Source organism: Saccostrea echinata, unplaced genomic scaffold (genome assembly GCF_033153115.1).
Source record: "Saccostrea echinata isolate AGI-Se365-2 ecotype Australia unplaced genomic scaffold, CSIRO_AGI_Sech_v1 ptg000050l, whole genome shotgun sequence".
Classification (NCBI taxonomy): Eukaryota; Metazoa; Mollusca; class Bivalvia; order Ostreida; family Ostreidae; genus Saccostrea; species Saccostrea echinata.
In genome coordinates this window covers 1,384,402-1,408,910 of record NW_026889799.1, presented here as the reverse complement: position 1 = coordinate 1,408,910, position 24,509 = coordinate 1,384,402, and the positions used below count along the sequence as shown (strand labels likewise).

General features: G+C 34.5%; 2 protein-coding genes across 2 annotated transcripts in view; both read left to right on the top strand.

Annotated features, from left to right (window-relative positions):
• LOC133203371 (uncharacterized) overlaps window positions 1-24,509 on the top strand; it is a 284,718-nt gene that overhangs the window by 133,493 nt on the left and 126,716 nt on the right. The window lies entirely within an intron of this gene.
• The window catches only part of LOC133203347 (uncharacterized), an 87,996-nt gene that overhangs the window by 45,423 nt on the left and 18,064 nt on the right, over window positions 1-24,509 (top strand). Inside the window, exon 6 of the mRNA XM_061339144.1 lies at window positions 17,782-17,994. Coding sequence (XP_061195128.1) covers window positions 17,782-17,994 — 213 coding nt within the window. The remainder of the gene's footprint in view (window positions 1-17,781; window positions 17,995-24,509) is intronic.

Sequence of the window (24,509 nt, the reverse complement as noted above, 5' to 3'; positions counted from 1 at the left end):
ACTGAATGTACTACTATTTGCTTAAATCTACTATAGGTTGTACAGGTATTTATACAGATAGTTCATGTTGTGACATAGATCGGGCTACGGATGTCTTTATACATTACGTCAGCCGGACTTTATCGTACTGCGATACGATAGCGGCCAAGGGTAGTTCGGGTATATATGGGTATATATATGAGCGTTCCGTAGAAAAATGGCAGTTGCCAGTCGGAGCTCAAGTAGAAGGTCATAAGAGGCGTAATAGTGAGGTACGACGGAGGTTAATAAGGCTTGTAATTAATACAGTATACGGTGTCTAGTATACTGGGTTATAGTATTTGAAGATTAATAAAGTTGTAATTACTTTTGCTCGAATTTTATTAAGATCTGTCTGTGTATAGGACAGAGACCTCGGAGATCCGTACCTGTCCTGGTACTGATACATGCAGGACACAGACCTGTCCGGGTACAGGACCCATCCCAGAGTAGAGACCCATACCTGTCCTGGTACTGATACATGCAGGACACAGACCTGTGCGAGACCCATACCATTATTGTTTAAAGAAAATTGTATGCTTTTATGTTAAGAATAGGAAATCCTATTATAATATCTGTATATATTGGCTCGTTTATTTTCACATACTTTGTCACTTATTATTTCTAATCATTTGTTTAATTAATTGTCTTGATTAAGGATCTATACTCAAATTCACGGACCCAAACACTTGGCGGCAGCGTCGGAATTTGGGTTAGATCCGATATTTTTTTTTACATTTTCAGATAATTGATAATTTTCTGTTATTTTCACAATGTCAAGTCTACGGGCTGACATATCAGACATAGAAAGACAAATAGAAAGCCTAATAGAGGGATAGACGAGTCTATGCGATTAATAGGTCTCCAGGAAAATGTTTCACCTGTCTGAGGACCCATCCAACAAACACGGACGAGTACTCCGTTTACAAGACGGACAGATAGGGTGCTTGATAATGCAAGTACTGAGGATGTATCCACATGTGATGAAACAGATGATAGGTCTGGAAACCGAAGACAGCATTCGGCACATGACACCAACACTCATCCGGCGACAGATACAAATCAACATCAGAAGAGATCAAAAATCAACATCAGAAGAGATCAAAGCCCAGGAATTTTATTAAATCTGCAACGTATGACGGTTCCAGTATGTGGAATGACTATTTGTCTCATTTTGAGTCTGTGAGTCTATTAAATCAATGGACCAAGACAGAAAAGGGGTTATATCTAGCTGCGTCTCTTAGAGGGCTAGCCCAAGGTGTGCTGGGTAATCAGCCCAGGAATGAGAGGCAGAATTATGCAAAATTAGTCAAATGTTACCAGGATTGATTTGCCCCACTGAACCAGACAGAGCTGTATCGGACCCAGCTCAGGGAAAGGAGACAAAAAGCAGCAGAGAGTTTACCAGAGATGGATCAAGATATTAGGAGGCTTGTGAACTTACCTATCCTACAGCACCGGATGATGAACGTGAGATCCTTGCCACAGAACAGTTTTTAGACGGACTGTATAATGCAGAGATGCGTCTTCAGATCAAGCAGTCCAGACCTAGCAGTTTTAATGATGCAATACAGAGAGCTGTTGAGCTTGAAGCGTTTTACAAAGCGGAGAGTCGTCGCACTGAGAATGTCAGAAGCATTGATCAAGACTCAGATCAGGGATCGAAGATAGATGAATTCATAGAGACCATGGAGAAGAATATGCAATCTCTTCAAAGGGAGATAAAGGACATGAAACACTGGAAGTTTCAAATGCACAGGAAGGGACGCGAAACAAGGCAGATAAAGGATGAAACTAGGAAAATCACTGGAAATTGTACTAGAAGGTGCTATAAATGTGGATCTGACAAACACCTAAAAAGAGATTGTCCCATGCTTAGAGATACAACCTTGCGTTCAGATCCTAGACAGAAAATGAGAGACATGACTGAGCATAGGTCAGATGACCGGACCCAAGGCAGAACGCAAAAGACAAATGAACACTCTAGAATTGTTCATTCTATTAAGGAGTCAGGGACTTATGTGACTGCTGAAGTATGTGGGATGGATACCTATCTACTCATTGACACAGGTGCCTCTGTTTCCTTACTATCGGAGGTATGCTATGGAAGCACACAGGGAACCAACTGTAAGTTATTGGAGAAGGTAGACAGAGACATTCGCTCCGCTAATGGATCCTGTGTAGAGATATATGGTAAAACATCTATCAAACTTGTGCTAAATGGTACAACCCTGAAACATGAGATAATAGGGGCCGATCTATATGTAGATGGAATTCTTGGTTTAGATTTTCTTGTTAAGTATGAAGCTATCATAAATATGCGTACCTACAAGGTTGAGATCTCGCTCAGCTACGTTAAGGAAGGCATGAGTTCACATATGTGATGCACCGTATGGGATGTTTCATTGGGACGTCATTAAAAATTTAACAAGCGACAAAAATATATTTAACCACATGATGATGCGTTAATAACAACTTGCATTCATTTATTTTATCATTTATTTATAAAAGCTTGTAAAATCATAACATTTGAAAGCAATACTACCGAATTATTAGAAGCAAATCTTGTGTCATAAATGACGTCACTAGCCTTGACTTGACGCAGTACAAGTGATCCAGAGGAGTGCGCAGCTATGTTAAGGCTTCCCGAAGCTTTAAAATGCACTCAAAACATAATATGTCATTGCGAGGTCGGTTTTGGTTTTAATTTTTAAGTATTGAACTTTAGTACTTCCAATTTATATAAAGGGTTTCCTTGGCTATATATTAGCATATTTGTTATGATATCACATGACTTTGTTGTTCACGTGACGGTCATTTATAATTTTTTGAAGTCTTTCATATAAATCGCTTCGGCGCAGCTGACTAACATAATAATTATTAACATTTTGTTATATAAATAAACTCATCGTATCCTTGTGTATCCGAAATGTGCTTGGGAAGTCATACTATTACTTGGGTACAAAATATTTCCTGAGAAATTCAACTTACCTACAAATTTGAGGGTATTTTCCACACAATATCGTAATCTGTAGTAAAACAAAGCCAACACACATTTTTCCCAAGCAAGATTCAGTTAGAGAACAACCTCTTCTTACAGATTTCCACAAACATTCTCAGATTAATCCTCATTAATCACCTGCGCCAGACTCTTTTATAAACACAAAATAAATTCTACCTCCAACCACGGGTATAAAACAGAGTACATTTCAAAAGTATATTTTGAACATGATGAATTTCAATCAAGGATAGGTGAGCGGTATATTTTTAAAATATTCGGACATATAAGACTTAAAAAACCTTTAACGACCCGTGAATTTTACAATAGCTATCTAGCATTTTACATGCAGTTTGAAATAAAGTGTAAAGTTCATGACACTCTCCCCGTCATAACACCTCAGGTTTGCAGTGACCTGACGTCATTTTCCATTATGACGTCATATTTTGGTAGTTCAGAGATGTGAAGGCACAGAGTGCACTGTCATATTCTACGGGAAGCCTTAACCTACCTGCGTGGATCCATTGGTTTAATAATTACAAAAATGCTTAAATAAATACAAAACCATCGCCAATGTTTTAATTTAATCAATAAAATTAAAAGGAAATCATTTATTTAAGACTATGATGTAGATTATTAATTTATCTCTAGCGCTATGGAGCTGCACAAAGTCCGAGAATGTAAAGAATATCGCTTACACGGTAAGTGTATACCTGATTAACCTCAAAAGTGCAAGGGCATAGACAAGACTGTTTGAGCTGAAGTATGGAATATCAATTGCTTATATCATGTATATTTTGAAAAGTGCTGGGAGCTGATTCCAGTCGGCATAACATTTTTTTTATTCATGACAGAATTTAAGCGAAGTGGACATTTTGAGCTATTATACGCGTTTTCGGCAAAATTACGAAAATTTCCGAAACAGCTCAAAGTAGCTTCCAGCACTTGTCGGGAAGTCAATGTAAATATTTTTTAATATGTATCAATTTTTTTCTCCAAAAACATGCGTATGCCCTTGCACTAGCCTCATTTTTTACATTCAGCTGAACAATTCTACTTTTATACCAGTCACGTGACACACAGCTGATACATGCCATGTAACTGTTACTGAGTAAGCCACAAAACTATCCATTAGGGATATCTGTATTACCATTCCTACATGTTTAAAGTTACTTTGTTACAAAGATTTTTAAAAATAATACCTATTAAGAATGTACTAAGATCGCCTTTTCCATTACCTTCCTTAACATAGCTGAGCGGGTATAGAATATCCTATTCAGATGGCACAAGAGTACAAGATTGCTTTGGTCAATAGGTTAGTTATACCTCTAAGATCCGAAAGAATGACCGAGGGCAAGATATGTGCAGGGCCGGATGGAGGATTCCCTGTGAAGATAGGGCTTGTGGAACCATCCGAAAAATTCCAAAAATCTGATTCTGCAATGCTAGCTACAACACTGATACGACGCCAAGAGGCAGTACTACTCCGTACTATGAATCTGTCAACCACAAATGAGACTATACAGCCAGGAACTGTCGATGGTAAGTTGTCTCCAGTTAATGAGATTGTAGCTCTTTCATCTTCCAGCCATGATAAAAATAGTAATAAGGAAATACCCAAACATTTAAAGGAACTATTTGATAGAAGCACTACGAATCTTGGGAGTAATGAAAAAGATAAGACCAGAAGTTTACTCATCAAATACTCAGAATTGTTTTCTGTCACTGATGAAGATGTTGGTCGAACCTCTATGGTTAAGCACAAGTTAGATACAGGTACTCATCCAGCTATCAAACAGGCACCAAGGCGTCTTCCGTTCCATATGCATGAAGAAGTTCAGGAATACGTATCCGACATGCTTAAAAGAGGTATAATTGAGCCTTCCCAGAGCGCCTGGTCATCAGCAATCGTCTTGGTGAAAAAGAAGGACGGATCCAAAAGGTTCCGTTTGATTATAGGCGCTTGAACAGTGTCACTATCAAAGACGAATATCCACTTCCCCGTATCGATGAATCGCTTAATCAGCTAAAGGGAGCAAAGTGGTTCAGTACTCTAGATCTGAATGCTGGTTACTGGCAGGGAGAGCTAGATCTAAGCGATAACCATAAGACGGTGTTTGCAACCCTGCAAGGATTTTATGAGTTCAATGTCATGCCGTTTGGGCTCTGTAATGCCCCGGCAACGTTTGAACGTCTTATTGAGACTGTGTTGTCGGGACTACAGTGGCAGATATGCCTCCATTATTTAGATGATGTCATTGTATATGGGAAAACATTTGAAGAAAAGTTACATAATCTAGAACAGGTCTTTGAGAAACTACAGTCAGCTGGTTTGAAGCTGAAGGCCAGGAAATGTACGTTGTTTGCAAAACAAGTAAAGTACCTGGGTCATGTTATTTCAGAAAACGGGGTCGCGACAGATCCGGAGAAAGTTGAAGTCGTGAGGCAATGGCCAGAGCCAGTAAACAAGACACATATTCGGTCCTTCCTTGGCCTCTGTAGCTATTACAGGAAATTCATTGCAAACTTTGCTGATATAGCTCGACCGCTTCATAAACTGACAGAAGCATCAGTTGTCTTCAAATGGTCAGAAGAATGTCAAATAGCATTTGATGTTCTAAAAAAATAAGTTAACCTCAGCACCTATCCTTACTCATCCAGATTTCAGTAAACCCTTTATCTTAGATACCGATGCAAGTCAAAATGCGATCGGCGCAGCCTTGTCTAAGATCCAGAATGGACAGGAAAAGGTAGTCGCTTGTGCCAGTAAAGTTCTTAGCAAGTCGAAGAGAAGGTACTGTGTGACCAGGAAGGAGTTCCTGGCAGTAGTGACGTTTATAAAGCACTTTAGACATTTCTTGTATGGACGTAAATTTGTGGTCAGAACAGATCACAGTTCCCTTCGATGGTTGTTAAGGTTTAAGGATCCAGAAGGCCAGTTAGCTCGATGGCTAGAGGTGATATCGGCGTATGATATAGAAATCGAGCATACAGCTGGTAGGCTGCATCGAAATGCTGACGGGCTAAGTAGACTCCCATGCGTCCAATGTGGATATTTTGATGACTGGGAGAAAGTAGATGTGCATGAGGAACATGCAAGGGTATTACAGGATGAGGTCAAAGACACGGGGATAGATGAATCAAAGGACTTGGTAGAGATACAGGATGGAAGTCGGGATATCAGACTCGTTAAGAATTGGATAGAGGAGGGGAAGCGTCCAGACTACAGTGAAATTTCTGCTGAAAGTTATATAGTCAAATCACTGTGGGCGCAGTGGAGTAGATTGGCATTGAAGGATAACTTGCTATGTCATATGTGGGAGCTTGAGGAAAGCAATAACACGACACGTCAGATTGTTATGCCACTGCCACAGAGAAGGTTTATTTTACAACAGACGCATGACTTCAAGACATCTGGCCATCTAGGTGTGACGAAAACCCTGAACAAGATTAGACAAAATTACTACTGGCCAGGACTGCAAAGCGGTGTTAGAAGTTATGTTGCTGGATGCCTAACATGAAGGCTCAGACAGTTGCAAGACTGATCGTGGAGGAGGTAATTTGTAGGTTTGGAGTTCCTGTGTCCATTCACTCTGACCAAGGCCGTCAGTATGAAAGCCTTTTGTTTAGCGAAGTATGCAAACATTTACAGATCCGAAAGACAAGAACCACACCATACCATCCTCAGTCCGATGGTATGGTAGAACGGTTCAATAAGACCTTAGCCACCATGCTGAGTAGTTATGTCAGTGAGAACCATCGGGATTGGGATGAGAGCATACCCTTTGTAATGATGGCATACAGGGCATCACAACATGAATCAACCTGATACACTCCAAACATGTTGATGCTTGGTAGAGAAGCTGCTACCCCTCTGGACATCATATATGATTTGCCCGCATCCTGGAAACAGGTTCCTAAAAATGATTGGGTCTGGAAACTGACAGATCGGATGGAAAAGGCTCACAATTTGGTGAGGAAACATTAAGAAGGAGCTATACTTCGACAAAAACATTATCACGACATGAAGATGTCTTATGAACAATTCAAAGTTTGGGATCAAGTATATGTGTATTTTCCCCAAAGGAAAACTGGTTGCTCACCAAAGTTGACTTCATATTGGAGAGGACCATTTCAGATTCTACCAAAATTTTCTGAGGTCCTGTATAAGATCAACTGTGGACGCAATGGAAACGAACAGGTGGTTAATTCCCTAACAAAAATATACTATAGTAAACTATTGTTAACTATAGTAAACTATTGTTAACTATAGTTTACTATAGTTAACTATAGTATCAAAGTAAATACTTTGGAACTTTGACTTACTATAGTAAAAACTTTGGAACTTTGATTTACTATAGTAAAAACTTTGGAACTTTGATTTACTATAGTAAAACCTTTGGAACTTTGATTTACTATGGTGAAAACTTTGGAACTTTGATTTACTATAGTGAAAACTTTAGAACTTTGATTTACTATAGTGAAAACTTTGAAATTTGATTTTCTATAGTAAAAACCTAACTATAGTAAAAACTTTGAAACTTTGATTTACTATAGTAAAAACTTTGATACTTTGATTTAATATAGTAAAACCCGTGGAATTATGTTTTTGATCCCCATTCTTGACATTCTATGATAATTATAAAAGCCTCAGATAACTTTTTATAAACCCGACCCCTCCCCTTAAAAATAAATTGCAAGAAATGAATTTTGATGTAAGGTTGTCTCTCGCGCCGATAGATAAGCAACAATATTTAAATGTTTTCAACTAAATGCAGATGTAGTGTGTTTTTTATGGAGAAAGAAAATAATATACTATGAAATAACATTTGCGTCTTTAGAACCAAAATACCTCCATAAACTTCAGTAAACATCTTTTTTTTTTCAATTTATATATGTGAATATTGGATTTCAACCCACGCCCCTACCTCCACTCCCTAAAAAACGGCAAATGAGCAAAAAAAAAAAAATAAAATACTTCAATAAGTTTATAAACTATTGTGAAAACTTTGAAACTTTGATTAACTATAGTAAAAACTTTGAAACTTTGATTAACTATAATAAAAACTCTGGAACTTTGATTTACTATAGTGAAAACTTTGGAACTTTTATTTACTATAGTGAAAACTTTGGAACTTTGAATTACTATTGTAAAAACTTTGAAACTTTGATTAACTATAGTTAACTTTAACTATAGTACACTATAGTTAACTTTAGTTTACTATAGTATTTTTTATTAGGGTTGCGACAGAATAAAAGCATGTAAATTTCAAGTGCTCAGAGGCGAGGTTACAGACCTAGGGCTCAAGTGTACAGAGCTCGGGAAAAGTGATTCCTCAAATGTTGAAATAGATCTTGAGGAACAGGATGGCTTAAGGTCATCTGACAAAAATATTGAAGTCACAGATGAATTAGCTGGTGATAGGAGACCAAGACGCGAAAGGCGTACCCATACTTGGCTTCAAGATTACGTCCAGGACTAAAACTTATCAGACAGATAGTCTTTTCAGCAAATTATTGCCATTGTTTTCAAGACTTTTCAGATAATCAATATCATTACTTTCATATTGTCTATATAGATCATGTTTTCTTCATGAAACCATTTATCATCATCTCATTACTGTTTTTGTCATGCGAGGTCGCATGAGGAATAGAGGCGTGGGTAATGTGACAGAGATCGGGCTCGGGATGTCTTTATACATAACGTCAGCCGGACTTTATCGTACTGCGATACGATAGCGGCCAAGGATAGTCCGGGTATATATGGGTATGTATATGAGAGTTCCGTAGAAAAATGGCAGTTGCCAGTCGGAGCTCAAGGTAGAAGGTCATAAGAGGCGTAATAGTGAGGTACGACGGAGGTTAATAAGGCTTGTAATTAATACAGTATACGGTGTCTAGTATACTGGGTCATGGTATTTGAAGGTTAATAAAGTTGTAATTACTTTTCCTCGAATTTTATTAAGATCTGTCTGTGTATAGGACAGAGACCTCGGAGATCCGTACCTGTCCTGGTACTGATACATGCAGGACACAGACCTGTCCGGGTACAGGACCCATCCCAGAGTAGAGACCCATACCTGTCCTGGTACTGATACATGCAGGACACAGACCTGTCCGAGTACAGGACCCATCCCGGATTTGAGACCCATACCTGTCCTGGTACTGATACATGCAGGACACAGGCCTGTCCGTGTGCGAGACCCATACCATTATTGTTTAAAGAGAGTTGTATGCTTTTATGTTAAGAATAGGAAATCCTATTATTATGTCTGTATATATTGGCTCGTTTATTTTCACATGCATTGTCACTTACCATTTCTAATCATTTGTTTAATTAATTGTCTTGATTAAGGATCTATACTCAAATTCAAGGATCCAAACACGTTACAATGTCATCAAACTTCTCACTCACTGAATAACATGTAAAACAAAAAAAGTATAATTTTTTTTCTGTCTGCTTCCTACTCTTCCGGAAAAAAAATATTGCTTATATATTACTTTCTGTTTGTTATGAACAAGGGACCTTCTACTTTCAAGGGCTAACTTAGGTTCACAATATTAAATTGAATATAAAATCAGTAATCAGCATATATGCTGATAACATTTCCTGTCCACGGTTACAGTTCACTAAGTTGGAAGGAAAAGTGACCCCACTCCTTGCGCTATTTAACTTTTCCTCGAGTCGACGTTGCTTTTCCGCGAAAAATCCTGCAATACCGTGGAGTACTAGTATTTATCTCTTTTTCACGAAATCCTCTTTTACCATGTAGTACCTTTTGCTCTTTGTTTATCACGGGGATTTATTTAAAATAGAGTCTTTTAAACACCGTTAGAAGACCTAGTAGACTGTAGATAATCTACTCTCTAACCTAAACATCATCACAAGGTCAAGGTTTTCGTAAAATCGCACCTCAATTCAAACGTTGTGAAGAAGAATATCACAAAACCTTGACATTTTGAAGATGTGCATGTATGGCTTAACACGTTTACAACATCGTTTAAAATGCTGTCTGATCAATATCCCGTAGATCCTTATATGTATATTCATGTGTCGGAACAAGCTGCAATTTTGGGAAGGAAAAAAAAAAGGTAAATTGACAATTTATAATTTGATTTAAATTCCTGTTGGAAAATGTCTGAAACTGCTGAAACAAAAGAATAAAGGAAGATTTGCATGTACTTTTTAAATGATTGTCTGTGCTTCTGGACAGTGCACATAAAATACTATAGTCGGTAGACACAAGTAAACTTGTGTAAATCAAACAACGAAAAAAATGTCAAGTGCATGCGGAGAAAGTAAACTGTGGGTTTTGGAAATAAAATGCAGAAATGCAGGAAGGTTGAAAGCCAGTGAAACATACTGAGATATACACAAAATCATTTTAGGTCACCTGAGTTTATTCAGGTAACCTATTGCTATATCTGTTTTTGTCCGTTGTCGTGCGTCGTCCGTTGTTCGTTAACATTCGACCATTTTCTGGAACCACTGAACCAGTATCAATCAATTTTGGCCAATATAATTTATGGGTAAAGGGGAGTAATAATTTTGAAATGCATGGCCCCTTGGGCCTAAGGGGTTGGTCTAAAACCATGAAAATTAATGCAATATCTAAAAATGTTCTTTTTTCCTAGACATCAAGCAGTCAAACTGACTGAATGATTGTAATGAGCATTGAGTCCTCTACCAAAATTGTGAAATTCATGACCCCATGACCAGAGGTTCTGGTACTAGTGCTGGGCTCTGTTGAATGTATAGTGAAAATGCATTATTTCTTAAAAAAATATTTTCTCTGCTCGGTTTTAAAATAAACAAACTAAATGTTAAGTTATGATGAGAAAGGATGCTTCTTCTAAAATTGTGAATTTCATGGCCTGTGGGTCAAGAGTTCTGGTGTTAGGGTGAAGCTCTAAAGATTATAGAGTGAGAATATGCATTAATTCTTTGAAAATCTTCTCCTCTGCTCATGGGTATGAAGCCGATGATCTAAGATCTAAGTACTTAGTTATAAAGGGTAAGGGTGCCTCTTCAATAATTGTGAATTTTATGGCCCCTGGGTAAGGGGTTTTGGTGTTAGGGCGGGCTCTAATGATAATGCAGTGAAAATGCATTAAATCTTTTAAAATCTTCTCCTCTGCTTCTGTGTATTAAGCAAGCAAACTAAATACATACTTATGATGAGAAAGGGTGATTCTTTCAAAATTGTGAATCTCATAGACCCTGGGATGGTGGTACTAAAGCGGGGCTCTAATAATTATATAATGAAAATATGAATTAACTCTTTAAAAATCTTCTCTTCTTCTCCTTTGTATTAAATCAATAAAATAAGTAAGTAAAAATAAAATAAGTATACAGTTATGCTGAGGAAGAGTGTTTCTTCCAAGATTGTGAATTTCATGGCCCCTGGGTCTTTGGTTTTTTTTTATAATACAATGAAAATGCATTAATTCTTTGGGTTCGGGGGGGGGGGGGGGGTGTTCCAATCATTATATACTGAAAATAAATCAAATCTTTGAAAATCTGCTCCTGATATTAAGCAAACAAACTAAATGCATGAGTTATGATGAGAAAGGATGCCTCTTCCAAAATAATGAATTCCATGGGCTCTGGTGTTTGGGTGGGCTCTATTGATATTATAGGGAAAATGCATTAGTGCTTTGAAATATTTGCTGCCCCTGAGCATTAGGCAAACAAACTAAGCGCAATAATATAAATCTAAATGTATAAATGTACTTTGAGTAAATGTGTCTTTTCTCTGCTCCTAAGTATCTAGGAGAAAAACAGAAAACAAAATTGTAAAAAGTGAAGCGAATGAGAATTACTCCTCTTTGTTTAGTTGTGTTAATCAAAAAACCCTTGTATATAATTTAATCAACAGGTTATTTGATTGAATGATAATACAAGAAAGAATATTTTATATATAGATACAAAATAGAAAAATAATGTTTGGATTAAAATGAGCGAAGCATGCTCAAAGTTTGAAATTAGTCTTAAAGCAGTATAAAAGATTGACTTAAGGTCAAGATCTAGTAAGTGATTTTAGACTGCATTTTTGATGCTAGATCCATTATGACGTCATAATCAAATTAAACTTTCTTTTTTCCCGTACTTTATGGCTGTAATAAAATTATGTAGAAAATAAAGTATTTTCCTGGAATTCAATTTGAAATCATGTGAAAAGTAATCCCGAAACCTATATTCAATTTAATATTATTTTAAAGAAGAATCCAAGAACATACAAATTACCGTTTTCTGAGAGACTGTAGGTAATCTGGATACATTTAATTTGTCTGATATGGAAAAACTTCCATATTCATGACTGATTTTCCTAATTTTTCAATAAAAATGACAGTTTAATATATGATTTTTCGTCTTGTTTGCCTACAAATTATGCCCCGAAACACCTTATTTGACCAAGCTATACTTATAAAGCTTCATTGAAGGAATTTATATCTCAAATTTCAGAAATCTGTAGGCTCCTTTTATTTACTAGATCTTGACCTTAAAAATTATATAATGTCAATTGTACATTGTATTTGATTACTAAGATGTCCTGTTTGACAAAAGACGAGTTATTGTAAATCATAGTGTTCTTGGCAAGAGAGGCATCACCTCCAGTAAATAAACTGGCATTAGAGATTTCTCTTTGTGTACTTAATTGTAGTACTAAGCAAGATAGAAAAAAAAAAAACATATCTGCGTTTATTGATTACCTTACACACAAGGCAAATGTCCATCGTATTTGTATATTTTGCATTCATTACCACATTTGTAAGACTTGGGTAAACCAAGCACAAGAAGATCTTACGGGTCTCACACATTATAGTAAGCAAGGGTGTTTTTACCAGATTTTTTAAATTCCTAGGCAGCATAGCTTCATGTCAGATAATTTATTTTATACTTTTACAGATCCTTTACTGTATTATTTTATATTCAGGTTACCTTTAGGGCCCTTTAGCCTCTTGTTTTCCTGCAAGGCGTCACGTGATCGACTCATGTGATGTTTAAAAAAGAAGAAAGTTTACGGTAACCATTTCCGGAAAAATTAGGAGAGTGAAATGATTGCGCCCATGACAAAAGGTCCTCGTGGCAATATTTCTAGAACAGAGAAAGAATAAGTTAAAGATGTGACGTTGCAGAGATTTGGTGAGCGTCGACGTAGATTTTTTTTTTTTATCCACGTGTTTTAAGTTTTGACACGTTTATCGTTTGTCGTAGTTCTGAAAATTGAAATCTATTTCATTTAATTTACTAAATTTAATTTACATCTGGATCTTCATGTCCTGTAGTTTTAATTAAAATATTAGAATTTTATTCGAGATTGGTTTCTTTACTATAGGATCTACATCTATGTATTGATATTCATTTCTAAGAAGCATCAGACCGGCGGCGTGAATATGGATGAACAGAGATGAACGAATGCGGTTTTGATACATACATGTACGTGTATAGGCCAGTTTGAAGTTGCATGCTGGTCATGAATATATTTTTTGAAAAATTGCAGAGGAAATTGTTTTTCTCTGTAAGATCTTCTGTAGAATTTTCAACACGTACATCGACATCGACCATGTAAACATTGAATCATCGGTGCATATATTGCGTTAACATTTATTGCAAAATGTTTTATACGTCGTATTTGGTCAAAACTTGAAAATCAACATATTTCTTCTGACAGAAAAGAAAAGTTTCATTTTGCAAGTTTTCACAAATCTAACAAAAAAAAAGTACGTGTAACAAAAAATACACCTGTAAGATCTAGAATGACAGAGGAAATATTAATATTAATAAGAGAGGTTACTCTGACAATCGAGGTACTACAGAGATATGCCAGAGAGGGAAAATCATTTTGAGTATATACATTTCAACTCATCATGCTCACGGAAATATATTTGAAAAATGAATTTTATTGTTGAAAATTCACTAGGACATGAACAAAGATGTTTCGCGCAAGTATATTTCAGGAACCAGGTGAGCATAAAGGAACGCATATTTGTGTCATTCAATGATTATGTTTGAAACAGAACAGTTTGCACTATATTTCTGACGTCAAGTGTGACATAATGACGTCACAATTAAGACATTCTAGATATTCTTGCATATCCATGTATCTAGTTCATGAGAAAAAGAACCGTTTTCTAACTTGCAAAGAGTCTGAAGGAAAAATATCAAATGAAAATATTAAATAGCAAATCACTATAATATGCCAAATAAGATTATAGGGTTTTTACATAGATATTGCCGATACAAGTTCTATGAATTAGCCCCTATTCATTCAAGGTGTTCAAGTGTCTAACCCCCCACCCACCCCCCGATTCCAGTCACAGTGCAAAGACCTCGATGAGTGTTCAGTGTACAGTTTGGCCCTTGGACCGCTGTGCACTAGTTTAATACATACATACATACATACATACATATATATATATATATATATATATATATATATATATATATATATATATATATATATATATATATATATATATATATATATATATATATATATATATATATATATAATAATAATAATAATAATAATAATAATAATAAAGGAATGAATGTTTTGGAGATGGGAAAGTTAAAAAAAAATTGTTGAAGTTGTTATTTTTTGTGTACATGATACTTTTATCATTCATCATTCTGCTTTACATATAAAAGGAGCAAAAACCCCAAGATTTTCAGAAAAAAAGTATTAATCTAAAAATAATGATTTTTTAGTCTTTCAACAGATTATGCATATTTAAGCTTCAGCAACAAACCATCATATGAAAATTTATGAAATCTTTTAATATTTTAGGAACATGGGGGGGGGGGGGGATATTGAAATGCATATAGCTTCAAAACGAATGTGATGACTACTTCATATTTTGACCAGAAGTCACTTATAATAATTTGTACAAAATATATTAGTTTTTGGAAAATTCATTGGATAATTTTTTAAGACGTTGAAAACTGCTCTTAAGGTGAAAATATTACTGCAAATTTACAATGAACACTCCCAAAAGTAACTGTGGCATTACTAAATCTATAAATGATTTCCGATACATTTTTTTTTCAATGAATATAAAGCATATTACATGTATATGATATCTGGTAAAAATTATTTATTTTGTTTCAATTTTGATATCTGTATGACTTACTTTAAATTTCACCAAATAAATATCAAAATATTGAAAAACTCTGGTTACTATGGCAACCATATCATCCTTATAAGCCTGATGATCATGGTTGACATTTTCATATTTTGATACCATTAACGTAAGGCAAATTATATGGAAAATGAGAAAAATTCATAGAGCGGATTTTTTTTTTCACGGACCCTTGCAATCTCTTCCTTAACAACTACAATCATACTAAGAGAAATAATTTAACGGTCTTTTAGTCTTTTACAAAGTTTGGCAATTACATGTAACAAAGTCGACTTTGGATCTTAATTTGCTTCTGCCAATACGGAGCGCGGGAAAGAAGAAGTCCACTTATAATATAATATACAAACACATGTACTGAGGGGTTATCACAAAGCTTGTGGACTGATGCCGAAAAACTAAAACCACATAAGGAACATTAATGAATATGTGCACATATATTCAATATTATCTTTTCTATCAACGGAATAAACTATAAGACATATGGTTTATATCCTTGATTATATTGTAAAAATGCTTCCATAAGCAATGGTGTAACAACATATTTCTATAATACACGTACATAATGAAATATACATGTAAGCTGGATTTATTTTAAAATACGACATTCCAGTATTGTTCATGACGTCGCATAAAGCAACAGTTATATAAAAGATAAATAAAGCTTTGTACAACCATTATATTGATAATTTCCAGGGGAAAAAAATGCATTCTCTGAAAGAATTTAGAGGACTATTATTGAATTTGGACAAGGGGCAGAATTTGACACTAAATGTACGTTGTCCTTTGCCACATACATTGGCATATATGTTTCAATTTACCAAATGATTAATGCCAATGATTAATTAGTGTATTACACTACAGGTTCTAGTAAAATGAATCAGAAGAGTTAAGTGGTTTTCAATTTATTTAGTGGTTGTTTTGCTGAATTGATCGCGAAATACTGCAAATATCAGCAATTTGGATAAATATTGCACCAAGGTCAAGTTTTAAATGATTCAGAAATGATTTAGAACCCTGTGTATTCATGACAGAACTTGAAATAAGAAAACATATGCATACATAAACAATGCCCGATGTCCAATCCTTCTATGTTTTATTCATAATAAGATATTGTTTAGATAAAAACCAATTACAGTATTTTGATCTTTATGGAAGGAATCTCTTGTTTCATCCATGCTACAGCCTAAAATATTTCTAAAGACAAAGCATCAATCTTCTGAAAAGCTGCCATTTAATTAAGCAAACCGTCGATCGTGAAATAAATCTGTCTTAATTGCAAACTCATTACCATTATATTTATTTGGCAAGATAATAAAAAATGGTTGTCATTCACAAATCATTGCAGGGGTTTTCATTTTAATTTAGAAAAGGAAAAAAGCATTATTTATAGTGACTATTGAATGAATTTATGCATTTTTTAATTGCAACAACGATGGAATAAATTGTCATAGTTAATGTGTTGTAGGATATAGATAAGCCACCACCACCTTTTACAGAATATGAAATATTTGATAAACTGTATGTCTTTTGATACAAAGAAATTCTGCTATTTGCATTTCTATATACTAGGTCTTAGCCGAGTCACTTACATAAGCTGTTTGTCAGATGACACATCTAATATTAGGAAATATACGTGCAGCTATAAAGATTTCAAAGTTAAACAATATAAAGATATCTCTTTGATATAAAATTTATACCGTTTTTCTTCGACACAAATTTCATAACCTGAAAAGGGCTGGGAGAAAGATTTCTAATGCTCGAGAATAAGGTACAATTTAACATTCTTTCTATAAAATACAAAGACTTAATACGCCTTGAACTGTAAACGTATTACATTTAGCTTCTTTTTTAGCGCTTTTTGGCGAAAAAAAAAATCCGCTAAATCATGTACAACGCTAAATGTCTTGCACAAAAATACGTAAATGAGAACGTTCAGAAATGCGCTGAATCAAATCAACACTAACTTGTTCAAAATTACTTTTCCGCCAAATATCGTACACGCTAATTATAATTCATTTACAGTAATATCTACAAGTTGTTTTTTTAAATTCTGAATGTTAAGGGTCCCTGCCTGTCATTCTAGTAAATTACAGGGCAAGTGAGCCTTTATACTGCTTTGTAAAGCAAACTCAGTGGAAAATAAATAAGATTGTACATGGCAATGAAAGACAGATTTATTTTTCTGAGTCCAACGATAAAAGCGATAATGAGTTTTGAATTGCCGAAGTTGAAATACATGAAAAAATACCCACAGATATAAATCAGAAGGAAGATCTTCGTACGTTTTATTCATTAACGATAAGAGTCCTGTTACTCAAGATACCTTTGTTGAAAACCGCATATTTACATGTACATAAAGTATACGGTAGTGTTGCTTTTAGATTTATTTAACATTTTACATGTATGTATTCATAATTTATCCTTATTTCAATAGTATATATATATATATATATATATAGAGAGAGAGAGAGAGAGAGAGAGAGAGAGAGAGAGATTAGAAAAATAAAAAAAATACTTTGTGAAAAAGATATCTTTTTAGGTTACAATAAGTTTTAGTGAAGAATACATTGGATACATTCATATTCATTCAGAAATATAATGCATTTTTTTCCCTTTAGCTCTCACAAAAGAATCAAATAAGGAAGGTAAGGACCTTTTGAGTGTCATGGATTTTGGAGGACAGTGTGCCTACTACGCTTGTCATCAAGTCTACCTCAGCAGAAGAGCCTTCTATATTCTTGTGATAGACATGTCTAAACCATTCAAGAAAAAAGTAGACGAGGAATTGTGTGATCAGGAAGGAACCATGTTTAGCGATTGGACATATGGAGGTACCTACATCAGTTTGTCTTTTCACGTTTTATAACATGATAATTCACTGAAGCGTTGTTGGATACAAGCTATCATTTTAGTAAATGAAAACAAATGGATAAATACGGAAATTACAATATTTTGTTGTGAAAACTACTTTTTAGCACTTCGTAGGAACAAGGGAAGGATAACCTACAGATTTCTAAGTATAATTGATAGGAAACTTTTCTCGAAATAAAATTTGTTTTATATACAGATTACTAAAATATTGGAATTATGGATATAAAGCTACTATATTTAATGTTTTTTCCACAAAGTTTTAAATGAAATAATTTGAAAATGCCCTCAGGAACATTTCAAATTATTATTCAAAAGTTTTTTTTCATATTTTTTAAGTTATATAAATATAAATAAAAACTAAGATTTTGAATACTTTCCCAAAAATAATGATAAAATGTAGGAAAGGATTGACATTTTGAAGTTTGTAAAAAAAAAAATATTTGATTGTGATGAGGCAAATTACATAACCAACTTTTTTTTCTCAATTATAAGACATGTGTCGGCTGCCTTGTGAGTAGATGCACTGTAATAATTGCTTTTTAAAGACCGTTTGGCATTTAATTTTTAGAAGCATCTTATAAAAAGACAAGAAAAGCACATGCAATGGTAATGAACCTTCTTTGTAAAAATAATATTATTCTCAGAAGAATAATATGTATGAAATTTGGATATAACGAACAGTATTCAAGCTCAGAGTCCATTAAACGAATACAAATCCGGACCTCCAAAAAATATCAGAGGTGGAATTAGGTGTCATGGAGGAGTGAGCATCCCCTGATGACCGGTCACACCCGCCGTGTGCTTCTTGTCATGATCGATAAATAACGGAAAAATCCGTCGTCAATTCAGTGTGTAAATAATGGCCTAACAATTGGTATGAAAAACGTCAGTCAGCATATGAATTAATGATAGATTGTATTTGCTGACATGGTCATTGTATCGACCATAGAACTTGCGAAATGATAACTTTAAACGAGACTGTTGATATTCTCGTTTCATCATCTTGTTTGTCAATAACTTGCATCGTTTTAGAAATTGTTTATACTAGAGCATGTCCTTGCGTATCGAATCAACTGAGAGATATACACCCCATAAGCAGGTGATAAGGGTATACTGCTGCATAAGTAAAGGAAGAGTTAAAGTCATCAAGTTTATCATAAAGCTTTGTTGTTAGATTACCATTTACGTCTTTTTCTAGCATGACATCCAAATATGAAACAGATGTGTCAGACTCTGTGGTATCTTTAATATCTAAAGCACACTGGGATATACTGTAATTTTTTTTAATTCGCGTGCACGATATTTGGCGGAAAATGAGTTAGGAACAAGTTAGCGTAGATTTCTTTAAGCACATTTCTGAACGTTCTCATTTGCGTATATTTGTGCTAGATATTTACATTGTACTTGATTTAAAGGAAGTTTCTTTTCGCAAAAAGGGCTAAAATAATTACACAGCTAAATGTAATATATTTACAGTAACGTGTCGACATATGACTGGAAATAACTATTGTTAATTGATAAAACGTCGTTGATATATCTTAAAGTCTAGTTGAAGGCCAAAGCAAGAGATTTCTTATTCTTTTTGAGCACATCCGGTGAAACATAAGCACTAACAATAACAGATCTCGTGTCCTGTTTAAAAAAAAAGTTTACTTTTCCGGGATGTGTTCAATTTGTAAAACTCTGCACACATTTCTGAGCACAGATTGTTTATACTGGTGAGTTTGTTTTGTTTTCTCACATTTCTACTATTTTCTGGATTATAGTTTAATATTTTTCATTAATACGCAACAAAATTTCTACTTTTCTTAAGTATTAAGGATAAAGTTTAGTTTGGTGAAAGTGCAAGGGTGTGTCAATCAAACGCGTCCCAAAATTCGTAGTTTCAATAATTTGCAGAAAAATTAAGTTTTTTTATTATATTTTCATGTGAAATGCTATAGCAACATATAAATCATGATATTATACCGAAAATTTGAGAAAATATTAATTTCAAATCTGTGTCCAAGCCCGTCTAAGACCCCACTTGTTGATAACTTCAGTCATCCGCTTTTCTAATTTGAATCATTTTTGTATTGATCCTATGGATAGTCTTTGTTGTTGTTCCATTGTTATTCTGCCGGATTTGTTTATTAAACTCCCCGTCTTATAACAGGCGAGAGATCATTTCTATTTCATTGATCAAGAATGGAAGGAAAATCAAGCTATATGTCATTTCTAATCTTCTTTTTCAATGACAAAATATCATTTTCATTTCCTTTTACACTGTAGCAAAATACTATAAAATTGGTATTTTCTGCGATGATCAAGTTTTGCAGAATTTTGCAGATGACACAAATTTGCAAAAACTGAAATCGGGAATTACTTTTAGCCATAATTGATAAAAAATATTAATGTGCAACTTTTTTTTCTTAAACGTGGTAAGAGGGCTGACGTCAAGATAGTTTTAACCTTAAGAACAGATGATACAAACAAACTTTTATCAAAAATCCTGAAAATAACAACTTAAGTCATGTTTATATAAGTAAAATGAATCATTTTTACCAAATAGATTTTTTTTTCATCCAAAGTTTTACAAAGATTAAAAAGGTTGTAGAGATTAATAAGGATGGTTACAGAAAGGTAGAATTTTGAACATCAAAGAAGGTTTACAATTTCTTAGAATTTTAGATTTGTTTTATTCGCAATATCTATAAAAAATGTAGGTCCAAACATACATGTAAATACACCAATCCGGCATTCATTTTTTTTTTGTATCATCTGTCCTTATAGGGTTTTTATCACGTCTCAATATTTTCTTTTATATGACGAAGTTAACATGTTATTAAATCATATATTTTAAAAAAAATCTTTGCCAGAAAATTAATATTGTTGAAGTTTCAGCGATTCGAAGTTTGAATTTCTCAACAGTATATTTTGATCGTCGACGCTATGCGCCATTGCTCTGATGTCATAGGTGTCAATGCTGATAGAAACATTACTATATTCATTTCCTTTGTCAGAATTCCATGAAAAGTTGTGATGATGAAATGATTAGTGTCCAAGCAATGTCTTTCGATGCGTCCGAAGGATCCGCAACTTTCACTCCGAAATGCCGCGCGCTTGGCGAAGGAACAGTTGCTACCTATTTTTATCGACTTAGGTCAGTTGCGGCCGTGATTCGAACACACGACCTTCCGAGCACAGAGCATTCGCTTTAGTAATAAGTTTTGATGTAGATAAATACTCTTACACTGTTTGAAATCCCAAATTATATTTTCTAGTATTGTGAAGAATAGCTATTTTGGTGATGTCACAGAAAGCATTTCCCTTAAAAAATTAGTCCTGCCCTCTAATGCAGCCTTTACAGTGCTGCTTATTTTAATGTAAGTTTGATATTGTATGTTGATCGTATTTAAGGTTAATGAAAGCTAAAAATACGTGAGTTCTTCAATAAATAATGCAATAGGTCATCTAAGAGTAAGAAAAGTACGTAATACATATTCTAAACATTTTCAATCCCTCAAAGCACACTCTGTTACCCTTTACATTTGTCTTAATGCTTTGTATCCATGACCAGAAAACCTCAGCATACTCACCTTTAAGGATGCCCCAAAGACACTAATGAATATCACTTCCCATGACGTATCTAACATTGTACAATCTACTTTTGATTGTTTTCATGCAATTTTGGAATAAAAGGATCTCAGTAAGACTGAGATCTGGCAAATAAAGGGGGTGGCAAAGATCTGTAAACGGATTTTCTGTGCTAAGTTGCAGCAACGTTGCAACGTACAAGGAAATTACCGGGGCGGGGGGGGGGGGGGGGGGGATTTGGACTTCCTTTGCAAAAAAAACTTGTTTATTTTTCCCCAGTGCAATTTGAAAATAAAAGTTACCAATGATGATCCTTCCTTTCGGCGTATGTACATGTTTTACTGGACCTCTTGGATAAATAAAAAGTAGCAAAACATGCTTGGTACCCTTGTTTCTCTTTACAATAATAAGAACGATAGTCTTTTCTTTGATTCCACTTTTTTCTACTGATCTTCCTTTTTGGCTATAAAAAGTGCACCCATCTTTCGCCATCCATCAGGAAAATCTTTGTTAAAGTATTTGTTTTTAATTAGACCGTTGGTACATTTAATGAATGTTTTCTCTTCGACAATTTTAAGAAAATAAGGTAACCTACATATAACACAAATTTAGGGGAAATGCTGCTTTGAAAACTATTTCACAGATTTTGCCTTTGTCGCTAAATTCACATACAAAATTTTGTATCCTCAAGTAGATTTATACATGTAGCTATCGTACTTGCAATATTGCAAACAAAATCTCAAATCGATACACGGAATTATCATCCTTAAGTTTATTAAAGTACCGAGTTTTATCAGAACTGGAGCATGATTGTTATGTTCTGGATCTCTCGAAGTAAAATCCCAGTCCTGTTTATTCCTATACATAACGAAGCAAATTTACTCCTCATCTATCGAGATTCCGATCTCTCGAAGTTCACTATCTTTCAAACCTAGTTCCTGATACACATATTGCATGAATTATATTTTCACTCTTGATATGTCGAAGCGTTGGTTATACATCATATACTAGTACGTCAATCAGGAGTGTAATTCTTTCAGCTAGGATATTTAGGACTTAACTGGAAAACAGTGGATATATGGGACGAGAGTGGATATGTTAATTGCGTGTTTACATAAGTGACAGTACAGCCGAATCGTCCGAGGGTCAATAATTAAATAATTGGTAAATTGGTAGTTTTCAAAAACAGATTGCCGTTCACGACCGATTTTGACTTGACAACCAGCAAGATTATGATTTTGGGAACTTATTTTGCAGACATATCAAAAATTTATCATGAATAACGAACATTTTTTTTTCTATTTCTACACAATCTCAGTAAGGATACCACTGTACTTAACTCAATTCTCAATAACTGAATTGCCATCCGAGCAAACTTGTGTAGGATCTAGGGTGATATCGTGCAAATATCATCTGAGCTTATATGCAGTAATGAAAATGAAACAGATATTGAATCTGAAAGATTTTTTTTTAATTTAATCAAGATACGATCGTCTTTGTTGAAATCAGGTAAACTGCTTGCAAATACGGAAGAAAATATGCCAAAATATTTTCACTGTACAGTTAAGGCAAACTTTTCTATAAAAAGGCACTAAAAATGACACACTTAAAGTTCAACCGCCTTATTTTTTTTTAGGATGAAACTCCATTTGAAATATCTAAATGGCATTGGAAGAGTATGTTCATCGCTTTTCTCATCAGTATTTTTTGTTATCAATTGACACTTTACAGTCACGTGGGATCCAATTTTGTGTCAAAATATAAAATGTCAACTTTAACCAAAAAATGCAAGAACAAGGCAAACAAAAATTAAACTGCACAACGTTTCAATGTGTCCCTTGATATCTATCCTATCTCAAAATTGATGCTTATTCAGTTAAATTTCTTAGATATTTAAGTTATTCGTTGAAAACAAACACCAGTATTTAAAAAAAAAGGTTATTTTCATTATTTCAAGAGGAATTATAAATTATCTAATGTATTACAAAGAAATGAGCATCACTTTTTAAAAGCTATACAGAAAAAAAAAATAATTTCAAAATAAAAAAGCTACCTCTTGGGTTGCACTTTTTGATTAAAAATTGAAATCTTGACACATTCATTCTACATTTGTAAATATAATTTTCAAACGCATCATTGACTCTTCATGGGAGATAAAAAATCTTTGACTTTATTTTGTTTTGTATGCCTTCGTTCTTTTATACGCTGCTCAAGACGTCTTTGACACCTTCTGCATCTCCTCATTGATATTATAACGGCCTAAAATTTGACGCAACACCCATCATCACATAGCTAATTATAAAGATATTGAAAGATTCAATCATTTCTGATAAACAATAGACAGTCTCTATCAATTAATTAGATATTTATACCTCTTCCCCGGGTACACAAACGCATAAAAAATTTCCAACAGAAGTGGGTTTTTTTTTTACGTACATTCTTTTTTAATTGTGTATGTCCTTGATTGGAAATAAATATTGTCTTAGCAGCTATCAAACCTTCTACTGTTCAGGGATTCTAGACTAAGATAAAAGTTTTATGAACGGAAGAAAGGGATTGGAGTACCTCTGATATTAATAACCAGCAAGAATGTTGAAGTTGAGGGGGAGAACAATAAGTAGGCAGGTGGCCATGGTCTGCAGGCCGCCTGGAGGCCCCCAGTTGGTTTGACGAAGCCCCCGGAACGCAGCTATGTTAAGGCTTCCCAAAGCTTTAAAATGTTAGCAATATATTTTTAAAATATTCGGACGTAAAAGACTTATAAAACCTTTAACGACCCGTGAATTTTGCAAAAGCTATCTAGCATTTTACATGCACTTTTAAATAAAGTGTAAAATTCATGACACTCTTCCCGTCATAACACCTGAAGTTGGAAGTGACTTGACGTCATTTTCCATTA